Source organism: Hyperolius riggenbachi, chromosome 1 (genome assembly GCF_040937935.1).
Source record: "Hyperolius riggenbachi isolate aHypRig1 chromosome 1, aHypRig1.pri, whole genome shotgun sequence".
Classification (NCBI taxonomy): domain Eukaryota; kingdom Metazoa; phylum Chordata; class Amphibia; order Anura; family Hyperoliidae; genus Hyperolius; species Hyperolius riggenbachi.
In genome coordinates this window covers 253,026,187-253,044,665 of record NC_090646.1, presented here as the reverse complement: position 1 = coordinate 253,044,665, position 18,479 = coordinate 253,026,187, and the positions used below count along the sequence as shown (strand labels likewise).

The 18,479-nt window shown below is 42.7% G+C and overlaps 1 protein-coding gene across 1 annotated transcript in view; it reads right to left on the bottom strand.

Moving 5' to 3' along the window:
* The window catches only part of LOC137504420 (uncharacterized), a 28,068-nt gene extending 13,001 nt beyond the window's left edge, over window positions 1-15,067 (bottom strand). The window contains exons 1-5 of the mRNA XM_068232829.1: window positions 14,991-15,067; window positions 12,637-12,687; window positions 11,732-11,812; window positions 8,474-8,536; window positions 7,659-7,724 (exon numbers count right to left, since the gene is read on the bottom strand). Of these exons, the coding sequence (XP_068088930.1) occupies window positions 7,659-7,724; window positions 8,474-8,536; window positions 11,732-11,812; window positions 12,637-12,675 (249 nt within the window). The 5' untranslated portion in view covers window positions 12,676-12,687; window positions 14,991-15,067. The remainder of the gene's footprint in view (window positions 1-7,658; window positions 7,725-8,473; window positions 8,537-11,731; window positions 11,813-12,636; window positions 12,688-14,990) is intronic.
* Window positions 15,068-18,479: the final 3,412 nt, after the last annotated feature.

Below are 18,479 nucleotides of genomic sequence, written 5' to 3'. Positions count from 1 at the left end.
GCCTAACGGGCAGTCTTTACCTCAGAAGGTTCTGAAATGTTCTCAGACCCAACGCCAGGCAGGGCCCTACCTGCTCTGTTAGTTTGGAGGGTCTGCCAGCCTGGCAACACAGAAAATATGATACATATAGCCATTTATGGAATATGAGAGACCCCTGGGATTTATACCAGGTCATTCCCAGGCAAAGGTTCTTTGAAGTTGGCAGCAGCAAGCCACATGTCGGCTCCCTGCTGGGAAAAGGAGTCGGAGTGTCTGAGTTCCCTCACTCTAAATTTGGTTCTGTCATGGTGTTTGTCACCTTATACCTGATGGATGGGCCATCAGCACAGCTTGAAGCCAGGGACTCTCTGGGCCCAGGCTCATTAGCATATCAAAAGAGCCATCCTGCAGTTAAGGTGATGCTATTCCTCTGCTAAGAAAGGACTGCAGACCTCCTACCCACTAAATCCAGATTCTATCGATTTGAAGCGCAATCGACGCAGAGAATCGAGTGCGATCGCTTTTCTTCACGGGCGGTTCCAGGACGCGCCTGCGTCCCCGCAATCGTCCGTGACAGCCCCCCCCTTTGTCCGTGGCTTAGCCACTCATCCGCAAGATGTGTGGCGGCGCCGCTAACCTGGCTGACGGGCCTCGAGTTGCCGGTACGGCGGGAAAACCTATTGGAGCCTGTGGCTCGGTTCCCCTGGACCGGTCGCGGTCGGCTACCCTCAGGGTTGACCCAACATGGACCGTTCTGGACAGGGCGTTTGCGCCACTGCAGTCGGACGTGGTGTCTGCCGGGACTGCGGACAACGGGCAGTGGGTTGGTTAGGTCAACAGCCAGCCCACGCAGGGTTCCCCTGCTGAGTGGCTGTGGACCTAAGGGAACCCCGCGGGAATCCCTGGACCTTCCCAGCTCCTGACAGACGGCACATGCCCCGCAGTAGTTGGCTACATCCCTGTTCATCCGGGGCCAATAAAACTGTTTCCGAATACCGGCGAGTGTCTTGCGGACACCCGAGTGCCCGGTCAGAGGATTACCATGTGCGGATTTCAGCACATGTCCCCTGAACGCACTCGGGACCACAAGCCATTTGGTATTCGCGTGGGATCTACCTGTAGGGGGCTGTACAGACTCACTGTACAGTCTCCCACCTTCCCAGTACACCTTGAAAGCGGCCCCGTCTGCGAGGGGCTCAGCGGCTTGCTTCCTGAGCACCTCCAGGCTTGGGTCACTTTGTAGTGCGGCCGAGAATACGGCGCTGTCAGTTTCAGCCAACTGGCTCATGTCACACGAGGCCAGCGGCTGAAAGGTCTCATCCCTGCGGTCAGAGGAGGGGGAGGAGGCCGGAACCCCCTCCACCTGTTCTGAGCTCGGGTTCTGAGCAGTGCAGCTGCGCGGTATTGCTAGCACAGGTACACTGTCAGAATGGCACAGACGGACATTACTCAGATCATCATTGCCTGCAGTAATGACATTGACAGGTATAGACATTTTTTCATTACAGACAGGTTGTACAGGAGACTCAGGTACAGTTACAGCATCATCACAACAGACAGTCTGTACCTCAAACTCAGGTGCCTTTGAAGCAGGCACTATTGAACCTGGTACCCTTGAACTGGGCACATTCAACCCACCTCCCCCTGGTGCTCCCCCAAGTGTATAAAGTACCTGGTGGTGGGTGGAGAGTCCGTCTCCTTCCGTGAGCGACAAGGCGGTCGTGGCGGGTTCATAGTAGGACACAAGCTTGCCCAAATCAGTCCCTAGCAACACAGGGACTGGGAGATCCTTTATAACCCCAACAACCCTTTCTTGGACCCCTCCCACTCCCCAATCCAGCTTCACTCTGGCGTGGGCTATGTGAAAAAGGGTGCCTTCTACTCCAGTAAGGGCAAGGGATCGGCTGGAGCTGATGCTCTCCTTTGGCACAAGATGTGAGTGAACTAACGTGATGTCAGCTCCGGTGTCTCGAAATCCGGTGACAACTTTGCCGTTCACTCTAACAAGTTGCTGCTGGTCGGTTCGGTCGCGGATTTCCTTTCCGCGGGCAAACAGGACAAAATCGGATGACCCAGGCTGTGGTTCGCTGGCGGGTTGCCTCTGCTGTGGGTGAGGTGCAGGTGATGCAGATGATCCAGGTGCTGGTGGTGTCTGTCTCCGCTCCGGACAGTCGAATTTCATGTGTCCGGGCTGGCGGCAGTAGTGACAGGTGACCTCTCCAGGCGCTGCAGGCCTGGGTGCAGCAGCTGCGCTGGGTGGCCTCTGTGGCGGACGGCTCACAGGGGCAGGAGAGTCTGCCAGAGTATTGGGCTGACCTCCTCTCCAGCTGGATGGGACAGTTCTGCGGGTATCAGCCACCCGGGTAGTTGCAAAAGTCTCAGCAAGGTCTGCAGCGACAGTTGCTGAAGTCGGCTTGCGTTCTAACACAAATTGTCGTACATCAGCAGGGCAAATGTTCAGAAATTGCTCGAGGACTATCAAGTCCTCCAGGACGCCATAAGACCCTTTGGTGAGGCCTAGAGTCCACTGACGGAGTGTGGTGAGCAAGCTGCTGACCACATCTCGGTACGAATCAGAAGACTTTTTCTGCCAGGCCCTGAACTTTTTGCGATAGGCTTCTGGCGTCAGCTGGTACTTAGTAATGATAGCGTCTTTTATAGCAGCATAATCATTATCCTTCTCCGCAGGCAATTCTGCGAAGGCATCAAGCGCTTTGTAGCGCAGCAAAGGTGTCAGATGTCTGGCCCACTGGTCTTGGGACAGACGATACTGACGGCATGCTTTTTCAAAAGACCGCAAAAACAAGTCAATGTCTGTGTCTTTTTCAATATTAGCAAATTTAAACTTTGCACTTACGGGTGGTGCAGCTCCTTCAGCAGGGAGACTGGGCGGTGAACTCCGGCTGGCCTGTTGCACTTTTGCCATGTTTAGCTCATGCTGTCGTTGGCGCTCCCGTTCTCGCTCAGCGGCATCCCTCTCCGCGTGGCGTTCTGCAGCAGCGGCCTCCCTCTCTGCGTGGCGTTCTGCAGCAGCAGCAGCATTGCGTTCCGCAGATTGGCGCTCCTCACGCATGTACTGCAGGTACTTGTCCAGGTCAGTGTCCATCAGCTTTTGTAATGCCTGCTGCATTAGCGGATCAGTACAAACGGACAGTCCAGTACTGGCCGGTTCCAGGCGAGTACTTTCAGAAATTCTGGGATTGGGGTCCACACTGACAGTCTCTGGCGTAACTGTTGCAACAGGGCCCGCAGGATGCTCAACCTCTGTACGCCTAAGATCTTCAGCCTCTGGTTCCCCTTGATTGTCAGATGGGCTGGTATCCACCTCAGCGGACACTCCCGGCTCCCGCAGTTGCTGGGTATCCCATCTGGACAAGTCGGCTATCAGGTCCCGTTTTGTCTTGCGGAGGATGCCAATGCCCCTCTCTTCGCAAAGATTTTCCAGGTCTGCTAGGCACATGTTCTGGTAGTTCCCGGACATTTCCATGCCAAATAAAATAAAACTTTTGGGGAGGGGTACTGGCTACACAGTCTCTCTGTATATATAAAAAATATATTGCCTTCCAGCTACACCAACGAATTAGTTTGTTTCTCGATAGCGCTAGCGCTATCGCAGATACTTTCAGCACAACACAGGTCTCACCGCTGCCTACCACTGTCACAGGAGCCCTCAGTGGCTGACCGCACTTAGCCTTCTAAACGGTGCCAGCGCACAGATCGTGCGAACTCTGGTCGCAGTCAATGCGCAGGAACCGTTAAGAATTAGCCGCAGACAACTCAGAAGGGAGCCTGTGAGACACGGGTGATTACAACGTCACCTACTGGTTCAGAGTAAACTGCCACCACCGCGGTTACTATGGGACCGTGGGGCCCACTAACTGACTGACTAATCCTGCGAATAAAACGGTTAAACACACGATATTCTGTCTAGCCAACAACAAACAAACAGTAGCGTATCTTCAGAGACCCGGGATCATTTCTGTGTGTGCTGATAAGCAGGGTAGCGGAAAGTGAATGACTTGGAGAAAGTCGTTTATTCACGCAATATAAATAATTAATATATACAGACAATTATGAAAATCAACAATTATGAAAACGGTAATAGCCAGTATGAAAAATAAAAGAAGGGAGAAAAAATACTTAGTTCCTGGAAAGATGTCCTTATTGTGGGAAGAATCATAAAGTCCTTGGTTTCAAAGTCCAGAGTTCAGAGTTCAGACCAGGTGGATGCCAGCATATCCTCAAGCTGGCATCTGATGAGTGCAAGATGTTTCAGTGTGGAGGACTCTGAGTTTTTGCTCCTCTCCCATTCTTATGCCCCTGATTCAGTAGGAGGAAGTGAGGGCGGGCCCACACACCCCCTTAGAACATGAGATGAGTCCTGCCCTTGTCCTGGAGACCAGAAATCATGCCTTAACCATATATGGGCTCTATCTCACAGAACCGTACAGGTCAGGGCAGATTTACTAATATTTTCAGATCTGCCTCGATGTACCCAGCAGTCTGATACCAAACATGAGGGGTGGGACCCCTGTGGTACCATTAGGGCACTGTTGGACTGCCTAACGGGCAGTCTTTACCTCAGAAGGTTCTGAAATGTTCTCAGACCCAACGCCAGGCAGGGCCCTACCTGCTCTGTTAGTTTGGAGGGTCTGCCAGCCTGGCAACACAGAAAATATGATACATATAGCCATTTATGGAATATGAGAGACCCCTGGGATTTATACCAGGTCATTCCCAGGCAAAGGTTCTTTGAAGTTGGCAGCAGCAAGCCACATGTCGGCTCCCTGCTGGGAAAAGGAGTCGGAGTGTCTGAGTTCCCTCACTCTAAATTTGGTTCTGTCATGGTGTTTGTCACCTTATACCTGATGGATGGGCCATCAGCACAGCTTGAAGCCAGGGACTCTCTGGGCCCAGGCTCATTAGCATATCAAAAGAGCCATCCTGCAGTTAAGGTGATGCTATTCCTCTGCTAAGAAAGGACTGCAGACCTCCTACCCACTAAATCCAGATTCTATCGATTTGAAGCGCAATCGACGCAGAGAATCGAGTGCGATCGCTTTTCTTCACGGGCGGTTCCAGGACGCGCCTGCGTCCCCGCAATCGTCCGTGACACTTACATTGATCACAGGGTCAGGAGGGTCCTGACCAGCTCACAGAGCTCTGCCGACATAGAGACAGCAGAGCGTGTGGGTTTAGGCAACGGGTGTGCGGTGTGTACGGCGCTATTGGTGATTCAGTGCGGCGATTTGCTGAAATGTGGCAATTTTTGGCACAAGTGGTCTCTGATCCTTGAGGGCCATAGACCGCTGGTACTGAAGTGGTTAACTTTGTTAATTAAAAAAAACAACACACCAAGCAATTTCCCGTCAGATCAACGGGTGGAACCAATAATTTTTGACATGTCTGAACTGCTCCCCATCAATAACGGGATGAAATGCACAAAATCCTGTTATCGATCTGGAGCAGATTGGACATGTCGGTTTGACCCATGGATCTGATGGGAAATTGTTATTATTATTGCATGGTGTGTACCTAACATTAGTGTGGGCTGTACTAGACAATATGGGATTCTACCAACATATGGGACAATTTTTCATTCTTTGAATGCCAGAAATATTTAAATAATCACTATAGTGAAAATGCTTACATTTTTCTACCCCTATAGTGATTAATGTAAAAGCAGCTTAACCATTTCAGCCTCCTGGACATAGCAGCTACGTCCAAAAGGCCATGCGCGCTCCCGTGGCCGATCATGCGCGTGCACGCGCGCTCCCGGCCGCGGATCGTTAGCCCAGGAAACAATCAATCGGGCCATGGTGCCCGATGATTGATTCCTCTCCCCTGCAGAAAAAGCGACAGCTTCTCTCGGAAGCTTCGCTTTTTCTGGCTCTTGCGTCCCCATGCGTCCCTCTAAGCGTATATGTTACGCTTAGAGTGACGTCATGTAAACAAACTCATGGCTGCCATCTTGTGGCCAAAAAGTAAAACTACAACTAAATGTAAAAAAAAAAAAAAAATCAACACATATTGACATAAAAAAATTACTGTTTACAGTAAAAAAAATACCCAAATAAAATGTTTAATATAAAAAAAAAACACAAAAAACATTACAATAAAAAAAAATTACATATTTACCTAAGGGTCTAAACTTTTTAAATATCAATGTAAAGATGAAATATTTCTATTTTTTTTTATTTTAAACTTGTAAATAGTGATGGAAGCAAAAAGGAAAAAATACACCTTTATTTTCAAATAAAATATTGTCGACATACATTGCGATAGGGACATAATCTAAACGGTAATAACCAGGACAAATAGGCAAATACAATTCGTGAGTTTTAATTATGGATGCATGTATTATTTTAAAACTATAATGGCTGAAAACTGAGAAATAATGATTTTTTTCCATTTTTTTTCTTATTCTTTCTGTTAAAATACATTAACAGTAAAGTGGCTCTTAGCAAAATGTACCACCCAAAGAAAGCCTAATTGGTGGCGGAAAAAACAAGATATAGATCAGTTCATTGTGATAAGTAGTGATAAAGTTATAGGCGAATGAATGCGAGGTGATAATTGCTCGGATGCATAAAGTGAAAATGACTGAAGGCTGAAGTGGTTAAGAAATGTCTCAGTATAGTTTGAGTCAAAAAGTTTTCATAGAGATCCCCATTGGTCAGCAAGTCTGCTGACAAGGAGCTGACAAGGAGAGACACCTCTTCTACATGACAAGACTTCAGGTGGAAAATACCAAGAGGCCGTAAAAGGAACCCTGCTGATAGATATAGTGACTTTTCATAGATTTTTGTTTGGGGGGGGGGGGGGGGGGGTGCAAATTGTACATTCAGGATATAATTCTGGCCCAATGGTTCCTGGGTGCTCTCAGACCAATGGCTACTGGAAAACCAATATGTAATCAGAGTGAACGGTTAGAACTCCAGATATAGGATATAAGTTATCGTTATTGCTGTATATAAAACTTCCCAATCAAGACAACAGCGTGTCTCTTTCTCAAGGACATCAAATGCCAAACAAATCTGAAGACAACACAAAACCATCAATGAGCCACACAAAGCTACATAAATCCTACTAAGTAACCCCTCACCAGGTAAGGATGAAGGAATACGATGGTGGTAATGAGACTCAGTGAAACAGTAACCCAGATGAAAGAACTGGGTATACATGTGGTGATCACAGAAACTAGTAATTAAAGACCGAATGCAACAATGCCCTAGGTGCAAAGAATGATTACTACAAGTCTTAGAACTTTTGTGCTCCTACACTATATTCTTCTTACTGTATTAGTCAAGAGATACTGGTAGTTTATCATCTAGAATCAAGAAAATGTGACAGATTTCACAATCTGCATTTTACCAAATAAAGTATCAAACACACATTTTAGTATCAAGCACACTTGTCAGTGCTCAGCCCGCATCCTCTTTTTCTGATGTTGGGAAGGTGTACTCACCTAAGAACTATACTTGATTCACCTTCAAACCACCAGCCGAGTATTAAATGGTGTTTGGAAACCAGAGATCTGACCGCTACAGTCTCCACATGTCTAGAAGATCTCTTCACTTTCCAATTTCACATGGTTTTCAACGTTGATAATATATTTTTTTTACAGTTCCATTTTATTTGCCGATTCCCCTGTATAACTTATTTCATGTATGACTTACTTGTGCGTTGGGAGCTCCAACAGACATTGGTAATAAGTTTCCAAATACTGGGTATGTTGGAGAAAGCTGTGAAGCGGAAGACAAAAGAAATGAAATGAAGAAAGAGCCTCACCAGGACATACATTTTAGGTGGAGGTATTTGACTTTTATTAATGTTAAAAGGTTTTTATGCAACAGTTCACTTGTGCTTCCTGCACTTTTTTTTTTCTTTTTTAATTAAAACAATCAAACAATGTTTGTTATTGTTAGAATACAGATGTCATCCATATCAAAGGGAAAATATACTTTTGCCTAAAATTCTGCAATATCTTTGATAATCACCATGTAGACATACAATGTTTTGTTTTGCTGTATAGTAATATTAGCAAATAGTTAGAGATGTTACACCAGGGAAGGGTGTAGTGTGTACCTGAGGCTTTAATACAAGCTGTTTCCTTAAAGGACCACTATTGCGAAAAAAGTAGGCAGTTAAAATCTGCCAGAATCAACAGGTTTTGGGCCATCTCTTCATGGAGGATTCGAAGGGTTTTCTGCAACTGCTGTTCAGAAAATGCTGTTGAAAACAAAGAAAACTCTGAGAATCCCCCATGATGGACGGGGCCAAAACCTGTCAGTTCAGTCAGATTTTAACTGCCTACTTTTTTTTCGCGATAGTGGTCCTTTAAGCCCTTGGTTTGTGTCTCCTTCTATTTTCTGTTGTTACTACTGAGCAGGGCTGGTGGAACTGTTGGATAACTGGAACCGACTGACTGTGTCTAGAGTCTGGTTTATCAGCCAAGGAGAAACAATTATGATTGTGTTTACTGCCATCTTACCTGAGCTTGTGAAGTTCTAGGTTGCATGAGATGGTTTCCAAATGTAAAGTAATTTGACAATGCCTAAATTAGAAAAATACATTTGTAATACTTTACATGGTTAAAATGAATAGTGAAGTTCATTAGAGTGTTTTGCTTTCCCTCATGGTAGGATACATGGTAAATGTGGCTCATTGCTGCACCCTTTTCATGCTGTTACTCAGACACTGACAGTCCTATTCAACCTGGGATATCCATAGATGCCTGGTATACATATGTGTGTTGGCATACCTACAGACCCTTATTGTGGTACAAAGAATAGAGGATCTCCTGCAACTCTCCAATTAACTAGTTGCTTTTGTCAATCTTCTCCCCTTCACCCCCACCCCTGGTCCCTGGAGCAGCATCTATGGGCATAGCAACTGTAACTACATCAATAGATCAGGGTTTACTCAGAAGAAGTCATTAGTAGGTTAAGGCATGTTTTAACTGAAATTTTAGGATCACACTTATCTCATACATATCATACATATGACCAAGTTGTGTATAAATTATCTCAATCAAGATTTATCTGGTATAGCGCAGTATATCAGCTGCAACCTCACTGTTTCTCAAGGGTGACTTAGACACTGAAAAATCCCCGGGCAGTGAGAGTTCCTGGGGCCCCAGGCTGGCTTGTGCACCATTATTGTTTTTAATTTTATTGTAGATTCCCATGCAGTTTAGTTAGGAGGGGGGCAGATGAGAGGGTATATCCTGCACGCTGGTGCCCCCTGCTGGCCATATAGCCATTGTCTATATGCAACTGAAACCCTCTCCAATTACTAGCTGAGTAGCTCAGCTTCTGTTTGAATTAATCACTGCAGACTAGGTGTCATGTGTATGTGCACTTCTTGATTGGCTTACAAGCAGCCTGCAGGCTCTATATAAGCAGCAGAGAACTGTTTGGGAAGTGAGTATCTCCTGTGTGTTTGGTAAGTCTCAAAGCAGTTGGGGACAAGCTCCTGGGTGTGGCAGATCCAGGGCTTGGCTGTGCTCACATATGGTGTTGCATGCTGGTTCTGGGGCCCCGGGCAGTGAGAGTTCCTGGGGCCCCAGGCTGGCTTGTGCACCATTATTGTTTTTAATTTTATTGTAGATTCCCATGCAGTTTAGTTAGGAGGGGGGCAGATGAGAGGGTATATCCTGCACGCTGGTGCCTCCTGCTGGCCATATAGCCATTGTCTATATGCAACTGAAACCCTCTCCAATTACTAGCTGAGTAGCTCAGCTTCTGTTTGAATTAATCACTGCAGACTAGGTGTCATGTGTATGTGCACTTCTTGATTGGCTTACAAGCAGCCTGCAGGCTTTATATAAGCAGCAGAGAACTGTTTGGGAAGTGAGTATCTCCTGTGTGTTTGGTTAGACACTGAAAACCACAATAGGAAAATTATATTTCTCATTAATAAACGGGGTTAGTTCTGTGTCTCCAAGTTAAACCATAGTTTCTACTATAATGTCCTAAAATCAAACTGTGCTTTGCAGTGTAAAAAACTTGCCAACTATATGGTGGCTGCCAGACAGGTCCCCTAATGCAGTGCTGGTTTCCATTGTTCCTATGTGAAGATGTATGGTAGCCTCCATGTAAGTATCAAGCATGTTTTATACACTGCAAGTCCTACTTTTACAATTACATTTACTGTACAGACTAGTAACACATCTGTTGCTATGTAGAGGGGAGAAACAGCAATGCCGTGGCAGACAATGAAGTGGCCTCCGGGGGAAGGTGTGAGGAGGTGAACAATGCGCTCAGGGGTCAGGCCGGCATCACTCTGCTAAAGATCACAATAGCAAAGTGAGCCCTTTTTTTGAACCAGCGAAACTAGCATGCATAGATCTAAACATATATCATGTTTTCATTTTGTAATATTTAATATATTTTAGATCTAAAAAAGACAATAAAATTCAAATTCAAAACTTGCCCAGTAATGTAATTTTCTATTACCATATTAATCTTTTGTAAACTGTACTGGCTTAAAGGGAACCTGAAGCGAGTAAAATTATTTAAAATAAACAAATGACGTAGCTGCAAATGAATATTACATACTAACTTCACAGTCAGTTCCTCTCAGAAGCTCACCATTTTCTTCTTACAGTGATCCCTTCAAGTTCTGACAATATTTTGTCAGAATTGAAATATACTAGATGCTGTCAGTTGTATATCAGCAGCTGTCAGTTAACAGTTTAACAGTGTGCTGACCAGGAAGCTGTTATGGGGTAATAGTCATTTTTAAAATGGAGGCTGGAGAATTCCATTGATCACAGTAGACAGATGGGATGCAGGAGAGGAGCAAGAGATTGAGGAGTAGAATACACAGGAGGTAAGTATGACCTGTGTATGGTTGTTTTGACTTTTTATATTCAGTTCAGGTTCTCTTTAAAGCAAACCTGAAGCAAAAAAAAACAACTTCTGAAATAATGAAATGTATGTGTAGTACGGATAATGTATAGAACATTAGTAGCAAAGGAAAGAGTCTCATAGTTTTATTTTCAGTTACATATTTTTTTTTTTTTTATAACATTGCATCACTCTGTCATAGTTGCAATTTTAAAACCACACTCTGTCTTTTAAGCTATAAAACAAAGCAGAAATAATGACTCTTTAAACTGCCCTGTTGTAAAACCTTATCTCAAACTGTCTCTCACTTTATTTTTGCTGTTTAAGTGCTTCAGAAAACAGGACTGCATTCGATCGAAGTTGGTGGAATAGCTCAGAGAAGCTCTTTTGCATAGATAACAACTGAAGTTTTTTTTAAACTCTTCCTGCACTGGAAAACAATAGGAGACTATTTTTGCTACTAATGTTCTATTTCTCAGCTGTACAATACATACAATTCATTATCTCATAAGTTTATTTTTGCTTCAGGTTTGCTTTAATTCATGTGCTTGTCAGATTTTGTGTGTTAAATTGTACCTTGTGATTTATTTATGCATTATTTGATTGTTCATAAGTTCAAATAAATATAAAGACAAAAACAAAACAAAACCTAAAATCTTACCGAATGTAATTGAGAAAATAAAATACAGAAAATGAAAACACACAATATATTCCCTTTAAACCAAACTACCATGCATTTGTGACAAAATAGTAAAGGGAAACATAGGCTGAATTTGTAAGACTGTAGATTGAATAATTTGGGTTTTGTTCTGTGATTAAATGTAGCCAATAAATACCATATTACTGGACCACACACATACATACACATATCAGTGTTACGCATAATCATTTTATTTTACCTGGTAAGGTTGTATTTGTAGTAACTGAGCTAAATGATTTTGCAAAAGTTGATTTGGAGTCATCACAAAGGCCGGATTCATCTGCTTAAAAGACAAAAGTTTTGTACTGAAATAATGCTATGCTGCCATTTTTAACATGTACATGCTGAACCTATCCTATATCAAGTTTGCGTTCACTTTCTTTTCTTTTTTTTCTTTAATTGCAAGAGTAATTTAACAAAAACAGCATGTCTATGTAAATTTGGGGGCTGAACAGCAGTTGAATGCAGTTCTGGATCGCCTAAAAAGTAAATAGAAGGCAAAACACATGTATCTGTCTGCACAGACTCCTAATAAGGACATAGTGCTGAAAACAGCATATGGTAATTAAGTCTCTCCTCTGGAAGCTGAATGAACCAGATTTTACCTCACACGCCTGCTCATTACACCTTATATTACAATTGCAGCTTTAAAACTGAAAATAAAAATGTGAGATTGCAGCAACCTTCTACTCACCATCCCTACTACACATGCAAGTAATTATCTCACAAGTTTACTTTCAGTTCAGGTTTGCTTTAAAGAATAACTCCAGCCTTATTTTAGTTTTACCTAGAGCACAGAAGAGTTTGAATTTCTGGTAGACTTTTACAGTTGTCTGAGACCATGTTGTGGAGATTCTTTTCACAACCTCTAGTGTCTCCAGCTACAGGTAGTGAGTGAAACTTTTCAGGTGATGGTTATACCTTCTTCCTGATAGTTATTATCTTCTGTGCTGACACTGGAGGTTTCCACTCACTCCCTGTCATATCACTGTCACAGAAAATGTAAGGAATTTCCATAATGGTCAGCAAGACAAACCAGACTGAGGTTCCAGTCCTTCCCTACTTCATAAAATAATACAAAGAGATGTATACACATTACTTTACCTGCAAATTCTGCCTCCCAAGAGTATTATATGCCTGCATTAGACGCAACAGCTGTAATAAATATATAAAAAAGAATAAATTGGCCACAGTTTGATTGCAATAGTAATGCTTTTCACATCTACGTACACAAGCATTTTCGTTTTCCCTAACAAAAAACAGGGTGCAAAGTCTGTGTGTTTGGCAGCCCTGCTGGCCACCAGATTCCTTGCTGTCAAGTATTCTTAGGTTGCTGCCTTTAAAGTGGGATTGTCGCCATAAAAATCTAATTTCAACAGCAACTGGTCTGATTGTATTCAGTGATAAAGATGCTAACCCTGCATTCAAAACTTTTAAAACTTTTTCTGCTGTTATGGTTTGGAGTTATCACATACCTTAGGAGCATTGGCCCTTTAATTGCCATTGCTGTCGGCTGGCAAAACAGTTGAATGCTGGGGGGACTTTTTATCTATAATATATTCCTACTCTTCCCTTTATTTCCCCCTCCGTCTAATGACAAAAGACAGTGCACTTCCTAGTATAGACCTCAGTAGGAGTGTCTGAAGACTCTGGGAGAAGAACGGGTAACAAATACACAATTAGCAAGAGGAGAAAAAAGAGTTAGGGAGGAAATGATGTCAGGATTAGCTTCATTCAAAGGTAACCAAGATGGAAACTGTCTAGAATAGGATTTTCTGCTTTTCCTTTATAAGATTCACAGGAATCATAACGTGGACAGTGCAATACATCTGTTATGTAAGTAGAACTAGTATTTACCTACTTATATATGTGTTTTTTATTTGGGCAGGATTCAGCTAGTGGTGTGTGTTCTGTCTCAAGTCTCTCCTCCTTGCTGTGCTGCAGCTCCCACTTTTTTGGCTCTGGCACTCCTCCCTCTGTTTATAATCAATAAGCATTACAGGGAAAAGAGACTGGATGCATACTCAGTTGGGGAAACAATTCAATACATTGGGAGATTGCCTGCACACTTCCTCATGTGTGTTAGATCTTAGAACACATAAGCTGCTCATACACTATAAAGCCTCGTTCACATCTAGCTAGCGCAGATGGCCGTGCAATCCGAATGCATCGCATACAATAGCATACCATCTGCGCCGCTGCCCGCTGCGCTGCTGATCCCATCCATTGACAGTGATGGGATCAGCTCTGCGCTTGCGGGCAAAATGCAGGCAGCAGTACGCAAGCACTTCATAGCGCATCGTACTGCTGCGCAGCGCAGTAGATGTGAACGGTAGAAGGGCTGTCTATGCCCTTCTGCCATTCCTGCGTTTCAGCACATCATACGCGCTTCCAAATGTGCACGGAAGCGTGTATTATGTGAACGAGGCCTAAGACATTTTTAATACATTAGGTATTAAATTGACTAGAACAAATCTACCAGACATTCTAAACTAAGAACATAACAATGGATTTTTGGTCTTTTTATCGATCAAAGATTAATACAACGTGACCAGGGGTGGCAGCAGTATGCCATCAAGGCTCCCATACATCGATTTATGCTGAAACATTCTCAGATATCTGATAGTTCAGTGGTAGAGCAGATAAACAATCAATATTAGGATGTCAGTCGTTTACCAAATGTACCTCAGATCTGCACCACAAGTATGTGGCCAGCATTACAAGTAATTTAATGTTAAAGAACTAGGGCTCAATCAATCGAAGCTTATAGCAGACTTACATTCATTTATTTTATAAGCAGATTATACAATGGAACAATGTTTTGAGCTGGTTTGTCCTTTTTTTAAGTGCCCTGGGAGGCAGTGTTGGAAGAAGCACTTCACCGTGCAAAACATCTGTCAAGGCTTTTCACTACCTGACGCCAACTGCTCCAACAGCACTCGGTAACCCCAGTGAAGACAAATCTATGTAACATCATGTAAGTGCCTTACAAGAAATGATAGATGAAGGTGCCAGACTCAAGGCCAGTTCTAACTACAATGGGCCCTGGGGCAAAAGTATCTTGGGAGACCCACTCACAGCCCTCTTCCAACCAAATTACCTCCAAGACCTCTGACCCAACTGGCAGGTCCGATCCAATCCCTCCCTCCTTCCCCAGATGCACCATATCATTAGGTGTCCATCATATGTCCCATTATTCACCTTCTCCTTTTCCTATACAGATTAAACACACAGCATCCCTGTTCTTGTGGCTTACTATAGGTGGAGGGGAAGGGCCCCCCCAGGCTCATTTTGCCTCTATGGAAGCGCCAGCCTTGGCAAGACTGTCTGTTTACTATGTTTTAAAACAGGATATAACAGCCTTACAAATGTATCCCCTTCTTAAAGAGAACCTGTACTGAGTAAAATTATTTAAAATAAACACACGAGGTAACTTCAAATGAACATTAAATAGTTACCTTGCCATCAGTTCCTCTCAGAAGCTTACCATTTTCTTCTGACAATGATCCCTTCCAGTTCTGACAACATTTTGTCAGAACTGAAATATATCAGTTGCTGTCAGTTATATATCAGTTGCTGTCAGTTATAGCTGGTAGACAACTGATGTGCCCGGTAATGTCCATGTTTCCCTATGGCTCAAGTGGGCGATGTTACAGTATAACTGTGTGCTGACCAGAAAGCTGTTAGGGGGTAATGGCCATTTTCAAAATGGAGGACGGAGAATTCCCTTGATCATAGTGGACATACGTCCTGTATGTCCACTGCAGGAGAGGAGAAAGAGATTGAGGAGTAGACTATATGGGAGGTAAGTATGACTTGTGTATGCTTATTTTGACTTTTCATTTTCAGTTAAGGTTTTCTTTAAACTCATACTTCTCTATGAGCTTTCCTACAAATGAGCAACTTTATTCACCATAAGGTGTGCTAATACATACACATTTTATGCACCATGCATGTCTTACTATTATTTTTAAAGATACTAGGACCACATTAAAGCAATGTAAGATGATCTCTAAAATTATCATTTTTTAATCATATTTTGAATTACAGAAAGGGACTTAATAACCTAATACGAAATTAAACTTCCTTTTTGTTGTTTGTTTGTTTTGTTTGTTTTTATAGGCCCCTTTCACACATAACAGAATTTGTGTCTGATTTTGCTAATTTGTGTTCGCCGCACATTTAATGCAAGTCAATGAATCACGTATGACATGCACAGTGCAAATTTTTTAAATTTGAAATTTTTTGCAACACATACATTTTTGCTTGCAATGGACATGCAAATTGCACACAATGCAAGTCAATGGAAATGCAGATTGTTGCAGTCCGAATTAGAAAAATTGTACGTGAATGTAAAGTAAAATACATGCAAATTCTAAATGAACTTTATTGATGTGCAAGGAAAAATCAGAATGTGAAAATTCCCCCCCCCCCAAAAAAAAAAGATGCAAAAAATGACAAAACACATGAATACAAATACAAAATAAGTGTGAAAATGTGGCTGGAAATTGCAGGGATAAGTGTGAAGGCACCCTTAAAGAAACAAATAAAGAAAATACACCTATACACCATCTTTACACTATATTAGTTAAAAACATTGCAAAAATATGCTATTTATAAATCTCATGACTTTCCAAATAGTAAAAATTATAGCTGCAAGTTAATTCAAATTATAGTTTAGATAAATCACCAGTAAATAATAAATACACTATCTTCATGACAAAACTACAGAAACACGCATACACACAAAGCCAAATAATAAAATGTATATGAACATTATAACCACATGAGGTGGAAAAATTGTACATACTTACTGGAAACGCTGAGCTGGTTTTCACCAAACAGTGCAACAAAATCACCATTAACATCATGTTTCTGCACTCTGTTTGGAAGCAATCGTTGAATAGTTGTTATATTAATCATAAACCGCTAAAAGTTGAACAAATGGAATACTGGTTGAATCTATCCATTAGAAACTCTTAAAGTAAATCTTAGATGTATTTGCAACAAATATCTGTTAATCTGATTATGTTGACAGCACACTTGGTTACAAGTAAGCTCACCTTGCTGTACAATGTTCTGAGGAAATTTGTCAACTACAGTCCTGACAACAGTGTATGGGGTAGAAATGTGGAAAGATGGAAGTCTTGCAAAGTAAATGATAATATATTGCTTGAGATAATGCTATCCAATCAGCATTAAGCAGCAAATATGACATAATGGGGCTAAAGACTAGGCCAACATTTCATTAAAATTTGTAATAGTTATGCTCTTGATAGTGGTTTGTCTCTATTAAACAGAGGGTCATGAACAGCTACAATGATGTCATGTAGTCTCTTGGTACTTAAGCATATCTGACACACTAATTTTTATATAATTACAGAAAATCCCAGGAAACCACTAATATGTGGCTACTGAAAGAATCTCAGGAAAGCATACATTATTTCAGCATTTATTTAGGCACTTTACTTTGTAGAATATGAAAAAGAATTACCTGGCCCATCTCCATATAGCCATCAAGAGAACATGTCACGCATTTCTCTTATTGTGACTAACAAAAGTATACTGGCTATGGGACAGACATAATGTGTAAGGATGGGCTGCAGTTTATAGGGATACAATGAGCGAGAAAGGAGATAGAATAGGGGAAACAGGCAGGAGGCAGTGCGAAATAGGAAATTAGTGAAAAAGAAAAGAGGTAGAGAAGAAGTAACAGCAAGAGAGCATGAAATGTTGTAGAGAGAAAAGGTCACATAGGGATGGCATAGTGAGAGCCATATCAGCTGCACACATTTGCACATACATAGGAATCATTAATGCCCCTAAAGCCATTTTTTAATTCCTATCTTATTCTATTCAGTGATTCCCCCAGTTTTCTCTGCACACTACTGGCAAGTTAATATACCAAGTGCATGAATATGATTAATTTACCTTACCTACCTACCATGGGTAGCACTTAAATATGCAGATGACACACAACTGTATCTGTCCTTCAAGCCTGGCACCAAAGACCCATCAGCATCCATAAATGCGAGTCTAGTGGATTTACAAAATTGGATGAACACCAACTGGTTGAGGCTGAACTCTGACAAAACAGAGGTGTTGGTAGTAGGTGATCCACACATGATGGATAAAGTTCAAAACGCTCACCACCTCAAACTAGCAATTGGGGGAGATACTGTACAGTATAAAGACTCTGTGCGAAACCTTGCAGTGATCCTGGATGGAAATCTAAAACTCAGACAGCAGGTATCAGCTGTCGTCAAGTCTTCCTTCTTTGTATCCTCCCGCCTAGACTACTGCAACGCCCTGTTAATCGGATCTACAGATAAGGTTCTGCGCCCCTTACAGCTAGTACAGAATGCTGCAGCCAGACTCCTAGCCAATGCCCCTAGCAGCTCACACATCACCCCAGTACTGCAAACTCTTCACTGGTTGCCAGTAAAATGGAGAATCAATTTTAAGATCTGCCTGCTGACATTCAAGGCTCTACACCACATGGGACCCAAATACATAGCGGATCTATTGGAACTTTATGCCCCTCCACGCACCCTCCGCTCTGCCAACAAGATGAAGCTGGTTATTCCCAGGATACACTTAACATTTGGTGCTCGGGCCTTTTCCTATGCAGCCCCTACTCTATGGAACTCACTTCCACACTCAGTACGAGAGGCTCCTTCTCTGGACAGCTTTAAAAAAAGGCTAAAAACTCACCTCTTTTCCCTAGCCTTTGAGACTGCATAATGCAGGGTCACAGCGCTTTGAGTCCCCAGGGAGAAAAGCGCTATATAAATATTATTGTTATTGTTATTGTTGTTAAATTAGGCATCCACAGATCAGCTCAGGAGGATGTGTTTTGGTGGTTTTATAGACATTACTACTACAAAATAATTCCCTTTTTGTCAACAGATGAACTTTCCACTGATTGATTATACAAGTTGAGAAGG